Consider the following 12,075-nt stretch of genomic DNA (forward strand, 5'->3'; position numbering starts at 1 on the left):
GAATTGGGGGTCACTCTCCTCGAGCTATCAGAATTAGAATAAGCAGCATTTACTGGAATTTAATAGAATTTAGAGGTAGCGGCATACAGGCGAAGCCTAGTGTATTTATTTTTTAACGTAATTTTAAACGCATAAGACTACAGTGGGAACCAAGAGATCGGGTACATGTGCAATACATATGTAGTACATACGTGGGAAATAAGGACTGTTTACATAAACATATGCACACACACTAGGTGAGAACAGGCTCTGCTGTTAGGCACTTGAATAGCTGTAGCACACACACACACACACACACACACACACACACACACACACACATGCACACACACACACATATGCACACACATGCACACACACACACACACACACACACACACACACACACACACACACACACACACACATACAGACACACACACATACAGGATTTCACACCTTCCTGTGAAGTGACCCTCTAACCCTTCCTCCCCCCCCCCCGTCTCCCTCTCCTCTCCTCCTCTCTTCCTCTCTCACTCTCTCTCTCTCTCTCTCTCTCTCTCTCTCTCTCTCTCTCTCTCTCTCTCTCTCTCTCTCTCTCTCTCTCTCTCTCTCTCATCCTCTCTCTTCCTCTCTCTCTTCCTCTCTCTCTTCCTCTCACTCTTTCTCTCTTCCTCTCTCTCTTCCTCTCTCTCTCCCTCTCCCTCTCTCTCTTCCTCTCTTCCTCTCTTTCTCTCTTCCTCTCTCTCTCTTCCTCTTCTTTTCTCTCTCTCTCTCTCTCTCTCTCTCTCTCTCTCTCTCTCTCTCTCTCTTCCCTTGTCACTCCCCCCTCTCTCTCTCTTACCTTTTCCCTCTCTCTCACTTTCTCCCCCCTTTTCCCTTCTTTTCCCCTCTCTCCTTCTACCCTCCCCTTCTCTCTCTTTCTCCCTCTCTCTCACTCTCTCCCCCTTTTTCTTTTTCTCTTTCTCTCTCTCTTTCGCTAAAAAAAAAAATGGTTGGGACTCGCAGGAATCAGGGATCAGATGACAATGGTATTGGAAGGGAGGAATGGATGGAGGAGCAGTGGAAAAGGATAGAGCAAGAATGGGAGAGAACATTAGGAGAGCTTTCTGAAGAAATGGAGAAAGAGATCTCTGTGAAATGGGAAAAGAGGTTGGAGAAGGAAACGAAGAATTGGGAGGCACAAGTCGAAACTGCAGTAGCCAGGGTAAAGGTCCTAGAATTTGAGATGACACACCATACGAAGCTGAGAGGCTGAACAGGAAGGAAGGAGATATGAATTATGCTAAGGTCATATCAGCCTGCAAAGAAGGGCCAGGGAGTGGAAGGGAAGAGCAGATGGGTGCAGAGGGAGAGGGAGATAGGTCGAATGCTGAGGCACAACCATGCTACCAAGAGCCACTGGAAAAGTCAAGGGAGAAAATGACCACATACAGACAGGAACCAGAGTCACAGAGGGAGAGGCAATGGGAGGAAGAAAGGGCAAAATCAGTGTTTATCCATGGGCTTCGGGAGAGAGAGGAAAGGACACACACTGAAAGACGGCAGGAAGAAAGAAAGGAGATTGAGAAAATCATCACGGAAATAGGGGGAGAAGACATGGACGAGATTGTAAATTTTCAGAGAATAGGGGGGTACTTGAAGGGGAGAAACTGACCGATCAAGCTGATTCTCAGGACAGAAACAGTGCGGAACAGGATCCTCCAAGAGAAACCACGGTTGAAAAGCTCGGAAGAGTACAAGAAGGTGTTCCTAGACAGAGACAGAACACAAACAGAGAGACAGCAGCTGAGGGAGAGGACAAAAAAGCGAAAGGAGCTAAGAAAGGAGACAAGGATGGAACCAGCAGAGGTCAGTCAGAGCAGAACAGAGCAGCAAGGGCAAGCACATACACAACTATCCTCAGAACCCCACAATCTATCACACCATCCAAACACACAATACAATCCATACCCACAGCTTCCACCCAACCCCCAACCATAGAATCCCACAGTATGCTACCAGGTCTCCCACCCCCACAGGCCCCCCAAACCACAGTGTTGGAAAGGAAACTGAAGGTATGGTACACAAACGCTGATGGAATAAACAAGTGGGAGGAGTGCCATGAAAGAGTCAAAGAGGCATCACCAGACATCATAGCGATCACAGAAACCAACCTTACAGGTATGATAGTAGATGCCATCTTTCCAACGGGATACCAGATCCTGAGGAAAGACAGAAGGAACAGGGGGGGTGGAGGAGTGGCATTGCTGATCAAACACCGATGGAATTTTGATGAGCTGGAGAGAGGAGACAGCGGAGAAGAAAGCGATTGCATAGCGGGAACGCTTCACTCTGGAGGTCCCAAGGTGATAATTGCAGTGATGTATAGCCCGCCACAGAACAGCAGGAGGCCAAGGCAAGAGTATGACGAGAGCAATAGAGCAATGGTTGACACACTGGCTGCAGTGGCCAGAAGAGCTCATGTATGCAGGGCAAAGCTCCTGATCATGGGCGACTTTAACCACAAGGAGATCGAATGGGAGAACTTGGAGCCACATGGGGGCCAAGATACATGGAGGGCTAAGATGATGGAGGTGGTACTGGAAAACTTCATGTACCAACACGTAAGGGTCACTACAAGAGAGAGAGGAGAGGATGAACCAGCAAGACTGGATTTAGTATTCACCTTGAGTAGTGCAGATATTGAGGATATCACATATGAAAGACCCCTTGGGGCCAGCGATCATGTGGTTTTAAGCTTCGAATACACAGTAGAGCTACAAGTGGAGGGGGAAGCAGGAAGGCCAGGACAAATGAAACCAAACTACAGGAAAGGGGACTACAGAGGAATGCGGAACTTCCTGAATGAGGTTCAGTGGGACAGAGAACTGGCAGGGAAGCCAGTTAATGAGATGATGGAATATGTAGCAACAATGTGCAAAGAGGCTGAGGAGAGGTTTGTACCCAAGGGTAACAGGAATAATGAAAAAGCCAAGATGAGCCCATGGTTCACCCAAAGATGCAAGGAGGCAAAAACCAAGTGTGCTAGGGAATGGAAGAAATATAGAAGGCAAAGGACCCAGGAGAATAAGGAGAGCACTTGTAGAGCCAGAAACGAATATGCACAGATAAGAAGGGAGGCCCAACGTCAGTATGAAAACGACATAGCAGCAAAAGCCAAATCTGACCCGAAGCTGTTATACAGCCACATCAGGAAGAAAACAACCATCAAGGACCAGGTCATCAGGCTAAGGAAGGAAGGAGGAGAGACAACAAGAAATGACAGTGAAGTATGTGAGGAACTCAACAAGAGATTCAAAGAAGTGTTCACAGAGGAGACAGAAGGGGCTCCAGAAAGACGGAGAGGTGGGGTACACTACCATGTGCTGGACACAGTACACACAACCGAGGAAGAAGTGAAGAGGCTTCTGAGTGAGCTAGATACCTCAAAGGCAATGGGGCCAGATAACATCTCTCCATGGGTCCTGAGAGAGGGAGCAGAGGCGCTATGTGTACCCCTAACAACAATATTCAATACATCTATCGAAACAGGGAGATTGCCTGAGGCATGGAAGACAGCAAATGTGGTCCCAATCTTTAGAAAAGGAGACAGACATGAAGCACTAAACTACAGACCAGTGTCACTGACATGTATAGCATGCAAAATCATGGGAAAGATTGTCAGGAGAAGAATGGTGGAACATCTAGAAAGGAATGATCTCATCACCAGCAGCCAACATGGTTTCAGAGATGGGAAATCCTGTGTCACAAACCTACTGGAGTTCTATGACATGGTGACAGCAGTAAGACAAGAGAGAGAGGGGTGGGTGGATTGCATTTTCATGGACTGCAAGAAGGCGTTTGACACAGTACCACACAAGAGATTAGTACAAAAACTGGAGGACCAAGCAGGGGTAACAGGGAAGGCACTGCAATGGATCAGGGAATACTTGTCAAGAAGACAGCAGCGAGTAATGGTACGTGGCGAGGTGTCAGAGTGGGCACCTGTGACCAGCGGGGTCCCACAGGGGTCAGTTCTAGGACCAGTGCTGTTTCTGGTATTTGTGAACGACATGACAGAAGGAATAAACTCTGAAGTGTCACTGTTTGCAGATGACGTGAAGTTGATGAGAAGAATTCATTCGATCGAAGACCAGGCAGAAATACAAAGGGATCTGGACAGGCTGCAGACCTGGTCCAGCAACTGACTCCTGGAGTTCAATCCCACCAAGTGCAAAGTCATGAGCATTGGGGAAGGGCAAAGAAGACCGCAGACGGAGTATAGTCTAGGGGGCCAGAGACTACAAACATCACTCAAGGAAAAAGATCTTGGGGTAAGTATAACACCAGGCACATCTTCTGAAGTGCACATCAACCAAATAACTGCTGCAGCATATGGGCGCCTGGCAAACCTCAGAACAGCATTCCGACATCTTAATAAGGAATCGTTCAGGACCCTGTACACCGTGTACGTTAGGCCCATATTGGAGTATGCGGCACCAGTTTGGAACCCACACTTAGCCAAGCACGTAAAGAAACTAGAGAAAGTGCAAAGGTTTGCAACAAGACTAGTCCCAGAGTTAAGAGGTATGTCTTATGAGGATAGTTAAGGGAAATCAACCTGACGACACTGGAGGACAGGAGAGATAGGGGGGACATGATAACGACTTACAAAATACTTAGAGGAATTGACAAGGTGGACAAAGACAGGATGTTCCAGAGACTGGACACAGCAACACGGGGACACAGTTGGAAGCTGAAGACACAGATGAATCAAAGGGATGTTAGGAAGTATTTCTTCAGCCACAGAGTAGTCAGGAAGTGGAATAGTTTGGGAAGCGATGTAGTGGAGGCAGGATCCATACATAGCTTTAAGCAGAGGTACGAAAAAGCTCATGGTTCAGGGAGAGTGACCTAGTAGCGATCAGTGAAGAGGCGGGGCCAGGAGCTTGGACTCGACCCCTGCAACCTCAACTAGGTGAGTACAACTAGGTGAGTACACACACACACACACAAATTGTGCTCTATCAATCTAATCATATTCTTGTAAATATCCTGCTGCATCTGCTGCATGCTGCTCCTACAGCAGCAGCTGCAGCAGCAGCATGCTGCTCCTACAGCAGCAGCTGCAGCAGCAGCATGCTTCTAGCCATGCAACACTCACCCCGTGTACTATGTGGTCATACTTCACCATGCAACACTCACCCCGTGTTCTATCTGGTCATGCTTCACCATGCAACACTCACCCCGTGTTCTATCTGGTCATGCTTCACCATGCAACACTCACCACGTGTTCTATCAGGTCATGCTTCACCATGCAACACTCACCACGTACTCTGTCTGGTCATGCTTCACCATGCAACACTCACCACGTACTCTGTCTGGTCATGCTTCACCATGCAACACTCACCCCGTGTTCTATCAGGTCATGCTTCACCATGCAACACTCACCACGTACTCTGTCTGGTCATGCTTCACCATGCAACACTCACCACGTACTCTGTCTGGTCATGCTTCACCATGCAACACTCACCACGTACTCTGTCTGGTCATGCTTCACCATGCAACACTCACCCCGTGTTCTATCTGGTCATGCTTCACCATGCAACACTCACCCCGTGTTCTATCTGGTCATGCTTCACCATGCAACACTCACCCCGTGTTCTATCAGGTCATGCTTCACCATGCAACACTCACCACGTACTCTGTCTGGTCATGCTTCACCATGCAACACTCACCACGTACTCTGTCTGGTCATGCTTCACCATGCAACACTCACCCCGTGTTCTATCTGGTCATGCTTCACCATGCAACACTCACCCCGTGTTCTATCTGGTCATGCTTCACCATGCAACACTCACCACGTACTCTGGTCATGCTTCACCATGCAACACTCACCCCGTGTTCTGTCTGATCATGTTTCACCATGCAACACTCACTGACAACTGGTAACTAACTAACCCCGTGTTCTATCTGGTCGAGGCGACGAGACAGCAGTTCAAACATGGCTAGGATCTTCCTGTCAGCCATAGGGACGTATGAACCAAAATTCATGGCTTCCGCAGACATATTGAAGATCTGAAAGAGAGTAAATCTTCAGTATTCAAAAAGGACACGTACAATATTTCTTCCTAAGAGTCTTAGTCAGGACTCATAATAATGATAATAATAATAATAATAATAATAATAATAATAATAATAATAATAATAATAATAATAATAATATATTTATTTACTACAAGTACATATACAAGGTATACAGAACATAGTTGACATCAATGACATACTACTATATAGAAAGCCGCTTGTTATGCTGAGCATTTCGGGCAAATTAGGTCAATTTTGTCCCAGGATGCGACCCACACCAGTCAACTAAGACCCAGGTTGATTAATTTAGATTTCGAGAGCACTAGTTTGATACCAGTGTAATAAACTAGCAGAAAACACTTTGGTTAGGATCACAGATATGTTAAACAAGCACATGAGTAACAATGTGTTGATGTTATTGGGGCCTATTGAGCATAGGCCAGTAGGCCTACTGGTGTGCTCCTCTGTTCTCATGTTCTTATATATCGTTAGAATATCTCATGCATGATATTTTACCTTGGAGAACAAAAGTCACTATAACGTGAATGAAATAATATCATGGATGGAACAATATAATGGATGGAACAATATAATGAATGGAACAATATAATGAATGGAACAATATAATGGATGGAACAATATAATGAATGGAACAATATAATGAATGGAACAATATAATGGATGGAACGATATCATGGATGGAACAATATAATGGATGGAACAATATAATGGACAGAACAATATCATGGATGGAACAATATAATTGATGGAAAAATATAATGAATGGAGCAATATAATGGCTGGAACAATATCATGGATGGAACAATATAATTGGTGGAACAATATAATGGATGGAATAATATAATGGATGGAACAATATAATAGATGGAACAATATCATGGATGGAACAATATAATGTACTTGCTTCGGCAGTGCATACACTAAAATTGGAACGATACAGAGAAGATTAGCCTGGCCCCTGCGCAAGGATGACACGCAAAATCTTGAAGCGTTCCACATCTTTCGAATTCGTCTCTCAGCCTTTGAATAGAGAGGACATGTGCTACTGCTGCCCCCTATAGTTGACTGGTGGCAGTTTTCATTTTCACAACATGGCGGCAAGGCGCCGTGTCAATACTGTGTGTATTAATTGACCCGTGGGGCCATGCTTGGACCGTCGATGGCGCTACTAATGCCTGGGATAATTCGTGATACCTATGGTATTGCCAATGAAGACTTGTGTGGTGTGGCAATGAATGGCGTGTCACGGATCTTTGTGAAGTTCTGCTCGGCTCATGTTTACGAGGAGGTGGTCGACAAGTTCCAGGAGGTTAATCTAGTGGTTAACCCCGCAGTGTCAGTCAAGCTACATGACGTCTCCCGCTATTACACATGGGTAAAGGTCAGAAATGTGCCCTTTGAGGCTGATGTGTCTGACATTAGAGCTGCACTGGGTAAATATGGCACCATACACATGGCTACAGCAGGGAGGTGGTCTGACGGCCCATATGCAGGAATACCGTAAGGTACGTTTTCTGTCAAGATGACATTACGGCACCCAATCCCTTCTTACGTGATCTTGCAAGACTTCAGAATGCAGGTAATGGTGTCATACGCAGGGCAACGCCACACTTGCAGGTTGTGTGGTGCATATGATCATATGGTGGTACAGTGTGAACGACCACGAGGTGCCAAGGTTGGGCAACAAAGCACGGACGTTGAGGAGGAAGCTGAGTGGCAAGATGTGCCTGGTGTGCCGGTGATACCATCAGGATTGTCTTGGAGAGAAGAGGTTGAGAGGTCTACGGAGACAGCGTGTGCCACACTCCCGGAAGTGTCGCCTTCTTTGGAGATGAAACCAGTAGAAGACCCCACTCTGTAAGATGTGCATAACAACTACGTCGAGGAATCCATTGCCTCCGTGCTGGATGAATTATTTACAGAGAGGAGCATGAGTCCTGCTACGGACCCATCCCTAAACCTGGGACCTGCTGCGAAGGTGGACGCTAGACACAAAGAGCAGCTGGTTGTGGGCATCCCTGATGCTTTGCTGAAACATACGGTGGAGGTGGAAATCCACCAGGACTGCTCTGTGGATGAAGACATGCAGGTGGAAAGTGTAACGCGAAAGTGCTCTGTAGCGCTTTCAGACTCGGAGGAAGTGCTGACGCCAGCCCAGCGATCAGGAAAAAAAACCTGGGCGGATGTGGCACAGAGAGGGCCCTGTGGACCTAAAGCTCAGGGTTGGTCAAGAGTGCTTCAAAAGGGGGGGATTGAAAAAGGTGGGAACAAAAGATTTGGTGAGAAACATTCAGTATCGAGAGGAAAACCCCCACTGACAAATTTAAGTGCCTGACAATAAATATTAATGGTTTGAGGAGTGTGCGAAAGTGTGTATGATTCCGAGAACTATTAGTGCGTAATAATGTTGACGTTGTGTTCGTACAGGAATACAGTCATAAATTAGGAAGTGAGTTGCGGATAGATGAGTATGATGTGTATGTAGAGAATGCTACACAGTTGAAAGGTGGCATTGCCATCATGATCAGGGAGACTAGCCGGTTTGTTGTGAGGCATTGCGAGGGTGGGGAGGGAAGGGTAATAAGGGTGGAAGGTCTATGGGGCAGGGTGAAGGCAGCCTTCGTGCACGTGTACGGACCGGCAGAGAATGATGGACGTGTAAAAAGTACCTTTGTGAAGGAGGTATTAATTTACTATTTGCGGTCACTCCCTGAAGTGGCGCTCATAGGAGGGGATTGGAATTGCATGATCCGGTGTAGGGATGTTGAACCCCAGGGAAGTGGACACTTTTCTGTGGTGTTGGGGGATTTATTGACTGGAGTGGGATTAATGGACATGGTGGGGGGGGTGAGGTTGAGCATACTTTTGTACGTTGTGGGTACGCGGTGCGACTTGATAAAGTGTATGTACCACGTACCGTCGCAATTAAGAGCGTGCGTATCGTGGATGTTTTCCGATCATAGAGGGGTTCTCGTGAACGTAGGGTGGGAGGGATTACCTAGAAGGAGTCTTAGTTGTTGGAAATTGAATGTTAAATTGTTGAAAGGGGATGAGAGCAGCCAATCATTTGCGACTTTGTGGGAGGGTTTTTGGGCGGAGGCACCTGGGGATGGTGACTTGGTTCGGTGGTGGGATATGGTGGCTAAGACACGTATCCGGGATTTTTATGTTTGGCGAGAGCGGGAAAATAATCAAATGTTGTACGGGCTTCAGGGATATTTGGAAGGACACTTACGTGATTGTTATGTTGGTGATGGTGCACGATACCCTGAAGAGGAAATTGGGGATTTAAAGGAACGTATAAAGGGCTTGCATAATGATCGTTTTGATGGTGCTCGGGTGGTGGGAGGTTTGGAGGAGGTTCTGTACGGGGATCGGCCTTCGGCATGTGTGATGAGGGAACAGAGGCAGCAGAGAGCAGCTACGGAAATGATGGGGTTAACAGTGCACACAGGGAGAGAAGGCTATCACGAGGGCCAAATGTTGGTGATGACGGGGGGCATGAGCGGGTATATAGATGCGTGGTTTAAGACCTACATGACAAGCGTTGGGATAAGTAATATAGCACTACGGGAAATCGGTAATAACATGCAGTGTGGGCTTAGTATGCAAGACAGAGAAGCATTGGAAGGGCCTATTTCAGAGTGCGAAATATGGCAGGCTCTGGCTGGGGAGAGCTTAGGTAAAGCACCTGGCATTGATGGGCTCCCGAGTGATTTCTACATAACAAACTGGGGTGTGATGAGAGCGTTTTTGGTACAGTTGTTTAACATCTTAAAGACTAACGGGGTTATGGGGAAATTGCAACGGACGGCAGTGGTGTTATTGGTGCCAAAAGGGGATCGATCAACAGTTCTGGATTATAGGGCCATTTCACTTATGTGCGGTTATTACAAGTTGTTTGCTTACAAGTTGTTTGCGAGGATACTGGGGAACAGACTGAAAAAGGTGATGCAAAAAGTTATAGATAGGGGACAATACGGGATACCAGGCAGGTCCATGTTTGAAGGTCACGGGATGATTCGTGGTTTCATAGAAAGGCGACAGGTGTCGGGTGGGGGGGGGGAGGGATTTTAGCTTTGGATTGGGCTACTGCATATGATAGTGTAGAAAGAGGAGCTTTGTGGCAGCTCATGCATTTGCAGGGTTTTGGGAATGAAATCTTGGGCACAGACTTCATACAGAGGGGCGACTATGCATGTGCAGGTCAATGGTAAGTTAGGTGTGCCAGTTCAGATGGGTCGGGGTTTGAGGCAAGGTTGTCCCCTTTCACAATTATTGTTTGAGTGTTTTCAAGATCCTTTTTATAGGGCGGTGCGGGCTAGAGTTTTGGGGGGTTTGGGGGGTTATGAGAGCGATGGGTGGCCTGGTATTGTGGGTTACGTAGATGATACATCGGTCTTGGTAGGAGGTGGTGTAGACTTGCAGCAGGTGGAAGGAATCGTGGACGTGTTTGGAGAGGCGACAGGGATGAGAATTAATGCTACGAAGACTAAGTTCATGGCAGTGGGAAATTGGGACCAAATGAGTGGGGGCATGAGGGGTAGGTGGAGCGTGGTGGACCAGCTTAAGATATGTGGGATTGTGTATGTTTGTGATCCGTTGGTGGCACGTGAGGTGAACTCGGTGAAGGCCGTGGACAGTGTGTTAAAAAGATTAGGAGGGTTGAGGTCTGCAAATCTCACGTTGCACCAAAGAGTAATTGCGACAAACGTACTATTATATAGTAAATTATGGCATGTGGTGGTCATGTATCCGTTACCTCGAGGTCACGAAATAGCTGCGTAGGGTTTATCGGTTCATTTAGGGATCTGGCTGTGAGTGGTTAAGCAGAGGGGTAATTACTTTGCCTATTGGCCAGGGAGGGCTGGGGCTCATACCGCTGGAACGAAGGATTATGAGTATTTACGTGAAACGGGAGCGTGGGAATAAGGATGGGGGGGATCGAGAAAGTGCACGCGGACATAAAACGTTGGTGGGCGGGGAAGGATTTGCGAGTAGGGGAGGCGATGTTGAGATTTTTGAAGGTGGCGAGGGATCCAGCTCGAGTCAAGCTGCGCATAATCGAGAGAGTGGGGGGGGGTGGAGGTGGCTGCTGTGGAAGGAGCATACCCGATGTATGCCTGGCGAGACATATGGGAACGTCTCCGGAAGTTGTGAATTAGTTCGGGTGTACGAGAGGTGATGTATTACACGGGATTCTGCCGTCTGGGATCGTCTTATTTAATCGAAAGCTCAGGGAAGGCGGGGAGTGTCGAGCGTGTGGTGAATTAGAAACCATTTTTCATGTATATTTTTGTGAATGCATAAGCAGGGTCAGGGAATGGTTTGGAAGGGTAATTCGATTTATGGGAGGGGGTGGGTTGCAGGTATTACGAGTGTTAAGTTTAGATATTGATGGGGTGGGAGTGCAGGTTAAAAACACATTGGTATATCTGGTAACTGATTTCGTGTTCACATCATGGGCAATGAGAGATGTAGGAGCGGGTGAAAGGATAAAGGTGCTGGCAGCGACATTTTAAAGATCTAAGTGCCGCAATCAGGAAGTATATGGTAGGAGATGGAACACAGAATTTACAGAGGGTTATAGGAATTTTCAGCTGTGTGATTTATGGAATTTATAGGTCAATGGTAAGCAACGGGCTAGCCTCCCGTTCTGAGGCGTGTGGGTGTGAGTGGGCAAGAATGTAGGTGAGGTACGTATAATATTGAGTAATACATAGAAGAGTGCGTGAGGGGAATGCGTATTATACTGTATGACACCATTGTTTGATTTACGGTGTTTTTCCTTGGCTATGATGGTGCAGTGATGGAAACGTATGTTTACATAAATATGTAGGTGCGTGTGTGTGTGTATGTATATATGTGTGTATATGTACGGAAATATACATAGATGTATTTATAAATGTATATCGTGTGTGCGAGGGCATGTTTGAACAGGAGAATATAGTGGGTGAGAGTGTAGCATGTTAGTCATAAGATGATTACCAAATATACATTAAGGTG

At 46.8% G+C, this 12,075-nt stretch overlaps 1 protein-coding gene and 1 non-coding gene across 3 annotated transcripts in view; one reads left to right on the forward strand and one right to left on the reverse strand.

The window, feature by feature from the left end:
- Positions 1-12,075, reverse strand: part of LOC128691310 (uncharacterized) — a 308,431-nt gene that overhangs the window by 22,465 nt on the left and 273,891 nt on the right. For both annotated transcript variants that reach the window (XM_070091675.1, XM_070091674.1), the window contains exon 4: positions 5,923-6,039. In XM_070091675.1, the coding sequence (XP_069947776.1) occupies positions 5,923-6,039 (117 nt within the window). The remainder of the gene's footprint in view (positions 1-5,922; positions 6,040-12,075) is intronic.
- LOC128691474 (U6 spliceosomal RNA) lies at positions 6,966-7,072 on the forward strand. Its single transcript, XR_008407445.1, has one exon. It is a non-coding gene; the product is annotated as a U6 spliceosomal RNA (small nuclear RNA).

Source organism: Cherax quadricarinatus, chromosome 36 (assembly GCF_038502225.1).
Source record: "Cherax quadricarinatus isolate ZL_2023a chromosome 36, ASM3850222v1, whole genome shotgun sequence".
Classification (NCBI taxonomy): Eukaryota; Metazoa; Arthropoda; class Malacostraca; order Decapoda; family Parastacidae; genus Cherax; species Cherax quadricarinatus.